At 60.5% G+C, this 4,447-nt stretch overlaps 1 protein-coding gene and 1 long non-coding RNA gene across 2 annotated transcripts; both read right to left on the bottom strand.

Annotated features, from left to right (window-relative positions):
• Positions 1 to 1,872: 1,872 nt before the first annotated feature.
• Positions 1,873 to 2,517, bottom strand: LOC113941535 (translation initiation factor IF-2-like). The gene has a single exon (XM_027632692.1). It carries the CDS (start codon positions 2,515 to 2,517, stop codon positions 1,873 to 1,875), a length of 645 nt encoding a protein of 214 aa, XP_027488493.1.
• A 427-nt stretch (positions 2,518 to 2,944) lies between these two features.
• LOC113941536 lies at positions 2,945 to 4,386 on the bottom strand. The gene is made up of 2 exons (XR_003525702.1): positions 3,949 to 4,386; positions 2,945 to 3,465 (listed from the first exon to the last, which is right to left on the bottom strand). It is a non-coding gene; the product is annotated as an uncharacterized LOC113941536 (long non-coding RNA).
• Positions 4,387 to 4,447: the final 61 nt, after the last annotated feature.

Consider the following 4,447-nt stretch of genomic DNA (forward strand, 5'->3'; position numbering starts at 1 on the left):
TCCCTTCCCGAGCACTGCTCTCCCTATCCCATAGCCAGACCCACAACGTTTATTTCTCTGCCAGCTCTGCTGTCAGCTCCCGGTAAAGCTGCTGCACGTTCCAATCCTACCAGCTTTCTTTTGTTAAAGGTCTGAGTTTTCCACCCCAGCTCTCAAGCCCACATTCCAGGCCAGGCCTGACTATTTTTATCCCAGCTCCCTCCCTGCTGTACTTATGCCAGGTCCATGCTCCCTAATCCAGCCCCACTCTTTTTTTGCCCACAGTCCTACCGTCTTTTTGTCTCCACCAGTTCTGCTGCCTGAGCTCCAGGTTCTCAGCTTTCTGCTGCCTCTGCCTCAGCTTTCTGCTGCCTCTGCCTCAGCTTTCTGCTGCCTCTGCCTAAATCTGCTGCTGGGTATCTCTGCAGCCCGGGGCTGTTGACAAGGTCACAAATCAGTCTTTGTCATTCACTTAAATATCTCTGTTCCCAACGGGAACAGCAACAAAACAACAGAATAAACAATCAAGTAGTCAAAGATGAAAATAAAATTAGAATAAAATTATAATAGAATGAAACATCTTTTATTACTTTTCTTTGTAACAACACTTTCAATACCAGCCCCACTGAGAGGTTGCATGCTAGTCCTTCTGGTTCGGGGGAGCACCCCTGAGCATGGGCTGCTCCCCCCCGAGCACTGACCAAAGCTGGCCGGCACAGCTGCCCGGGACACCGCCTGCCCAACGCCCTGCCTCGGCAGCTGCGGGGGACCGACCCCGGCTCCCCATGGGATCGGCAGCCGAGGGGGTGCTGCCCCATGGCTCCCCACCGCTCCCTGGAGCGGCAGCCGCGAGGGTCCCAGCCTGGCTCACCGCCGCTCCTCGACCCAGCGGCCGCGCCGATCCCGGGCCGGCTCCCGCCGCTCCAGCGCCGCCCCCAGCCCCGCCGCCGAACTGCCCCCAGGGGCCCCCCCCCCACGCCATTTATAGCCCGCGGCCCGCACAGCCCCGCCCCCTCGTGCCAGCCCAGCCAATCCCAGCGTCCGGCAGCGTCCGGCCCGGCCAATCCCCGCCTGCCCGCTCCCGCCCTGCCCGTCCCCAAGAATCCCGCTGTCCCCTCACGCCCCGCTCCCAGGGGCTGCTCCGCTTCCGCCCGCTCCCCGCCTCCCTCCCCTTCTCCCGGGAGAACTCCGGGACGGGACAGGACCGCGGGCCTCCCACCCGCCCTTTCAACAGCGCCTGCGGGCACCGCGGCAGCGCAGGCGCGGCTCCGCCGGACCCCGAAGCAAAGGCGCGGAGACCGGCGCCTGAGGGGAACGCGGGGGGCGAGGTGGAGAGGGGGGCGGCTCCGCGCCGCGGCTGAGCGAGCAGAGATTGCTCGACCGCGGCCCCATGGAAAGGGCTGCCGCCGCTCCCGCCCCCTCCCCGCCTCCCGGAAGAACTCCCAGACGGGACGTGAGCGCGGAGCTGTGCCACCCGCCCTCCCTGGTCCCAACAGGGCCCGTCGGGGGCTGCGGCAGCGCAGGCGCGGCTCCGGAAGCAAAGGCGCCGGCACCTACAGCGCCTGAGGGGAACGTGGGGAAGGGGGGCGGTGCCGCCCCGCGGCTGGGCGGGCACACCTTACGGGACCGCGGCCCCATTGAAAGGGCGGGCTACGATTGGACGGAGCGGAGAAAAGCGGGCTGGGAGTGGCGGGCCGGGATCGGACCTGCACGTCGGGAGCCAGAACCTCCCGGAGAGAGCGGCCCCTGTGCCCAAGACAAGCCGCGTGCCTGGAGCGGCAGCCGCGGGAGTCCCGCCCCAGCTCACCGCCGATCTCGCCCCGGCTCCCGCCGCTCCAGCGCCGCTTCCACCTCCGCCGCCGAACTGCCCCCCCCACACACACAACCCCCCCGCTATTTATAGCCCGCGGCCCGCACAGCCCCGCCCCCCCGTGCCAGCCCCGCCAATCCCCGTCCGCCCGTTCCCGAGAACCCCGCTGGCCCCGCAGGCCCCGCTCCCGGAGCCCCTCCCGCCCGCTCCCCGCCTCCCTCCCCTTCTCCTGGGAGAGCTCCCGGACGGGACGTGACCGTGGAGCTCCCACCGCCCTTCCGCGGTCCCAGCACCGCCTGAGGGGAACGGGGGGACGGGGCCGCGCGGAGGGGCCGCGCCGCGGCTGAGCGGGCAGAGCTTGCGGGACCGCTGCCGGATTGAAAAGGCGGGCTGTGATTGGACGGCGCCGAGAAAGGCGGGCCGGGATTGGCGGGCCAGACGCTGCCTCGGGCCCGGATTGGCGGGGCTTGGAGCCCCCGGGGCCGCGGCCGCGGGTGGCGGGAGGTGCTCGGGTGGTCGGGAGGAGGGACTAGGGCCGTGTCGGAGGGGCCCTTCCCGCGGGTCCGTGGCCGTCCCGGGTCCCGCCCCCAGGACCCCGTCCCCTGCCCCGCCCCTTGGTCGGGCTGCACCCCCGGGGTCCCGGCCCCAAGGCCCCTGCAGAGCCCCTCGGGGAACCCCCCACCGGCACACGGGGCGGTTCCGGGGCGCGAAGGCGGACTGTGCGGCATGGGGGACCGGGGAGCAGCGGCGACGTGGTGGGCCGGGAGTCGGCGGCGGGGAGCGGGGAGGACGCAGAGCGGCAGCGCGCCTCTGACCGCCTCTCCCCACGCAGCAGTTCTGCTTCTGCGGGGACTGGGTGCTGGCTGAGATCAGCTCCCTGGCCGAAATCTTTTAAGTGCCCGCCCCCACCCCCATCCCCCTGCCCGCCCCAGGCCCGCTGCCCACCCTCCTTCTCCTGCGCAGTCCCTGCTGTAGCTGAAGTTCAGCGCTATTTCAGTACTTGTTCTACTTGTGGTTCTGAAAAAAAGTTAGAATCAGGATAGCCAAAGCAACATAGAAAGTCTGTTCCATCTTCAACTACATTACGGGGCAAAGGAAATAAGTGATCCTACCCATCAGCGGAACAGGGAAAGAATGAAGATTAAGTCTGTGAGCTATATAAGAGAAAAATCACACTGTAACAACTTAGAAGATTGCTCCAAGACCACAGTCACAGGAAAAGGGAAGAGAGCCAGGGGCAGAAACTGCAAGGCCAAAAAGATGATGGACACATCTGTGCATCAATCAGGTTCAGAGGTCACTGCATGCCCCAAGCCTAACGAGTTCTCTGGTTTATGTGTGTTATACACCTCTTAATTACTTGAATAGAAAATTTACAATTGAACTTTCACAAAGGTTACAGAGTGATATCCCCGTGCTGACCATTGCAGTGGAGCTTCTGCTACAGATTCTGACACGTCAGGTGACTGAATGTTTGCTCGTTTTCTAGGCTCTCCTTACAGTCCATCCAGGTCATGAAATATAGAGGGGATTTCTTGAGAGGCAGCTTTTAGACCTCATTCCCTTACCTTCATGGTCAATGCCATCAGCGTCACTCTCCCTGTCTTCTCGCTCTTCATCAAGAGTTCCTCGTGTTAGTATTAGCTCAGAGGGACCCCTTGCAGAAGCATCAGGTCCTTGAAGGGAACAGAAACGGCTGTACACAAACCAGCTTGCTAAAGGTAAGGGAGCGTGTGCACTGACAACTTCTGTCTGCACAGAAACACAGCAATGAACACCTGCTCTAAGGGGACAGAAAGCTGCTTGTGGATCCCAGACACAGGACAGACTCCATCAGCACCTACTCGCCTCATCTAAGGAACAGTGCAGCCAACAGCAGAGCTTTCTCATATTCTGATCTGACTGTTTCGCCTTTTCTAAAGTATTTCATTATTTCTAGTAGGTCCACTGATTTAGCTACACAGCGGGGATTCTTCCAAACCTGTGACTGACACAGGAAGAGCTAAGTGTGACCAATCCCACAGGAACTAAAGCCCCGCTCCTCTAACATGGAGCTGCTTTCACACTTCTGCTGTGAGGACAAAGAAGCACTGTACTACTTCACAAAGCAAACTCTTCAGAAAACTTCTGCAGTAAACTTTATCCTCCCGGGGAGGTACCTGCCAGTGTGCTGCCCTGCACACACACGCTGCCCATGTCCTTCCACAAGTGTTCCAACTGCTCTCTCTTTTGTTTATTTTGAGCTTTCTCCCGTAGATAAAGATTTACATATGGATTCTGAGAACATTTAAAACATCAGGAGAAGAGAAACCTCGCCCAAACCCAGCAGCCTGTCCCCCAGTCAGAGAGCAGAAGTCACTGTGCAGGTCTTACATTTCAACTAAGGTTACACAGAACTTCTGACTAAGCATGGAAAGCAACCTCCAGTCAGGTGGGATTCTAGGACGTTTTCAGCAGCGCCGGGAAGCCAAACTCTGTGTAGCTGTGCCTGCAGAGAACTGTCCTTTGGACAGCCAGAACTCAAGGTGAGCAGAGCTACTGATTTTGGCACTGCAGTTCAGTCTTTCTTACTAAGTCAAACTAGTACTCTTCACTGGTGCAGGAAGATACGGGGATAGTCTCAACAAATCCCTTTGGAAATTTATTTTTAAGAACTCT

This window comes from Corapipo altera, unplaced genomic scaffold (genome assembly GCF_003945725.1).
Source record: "Corapipo altera isolate COAL_440 unplaced genomic scaffold, ASM394572v1 59059, whole genome shotgun sequence".
Taxonomy (NCBI): Eukaryota; Metazoa; Chordata; class Aves; order Passeriformes; family Pipridae; genus Corapipo; species Corapipo altera.

Excerpts from the sequence above, each read along its gene's own strand:
- LOC113941535 (XM_027632692.1), bottom strand. The coding sequence starts at position 2,517 with ATGCCGCACAGTCCGCCTTCGCGCCCCGGAACCGCCCCGTGTGCCGGT.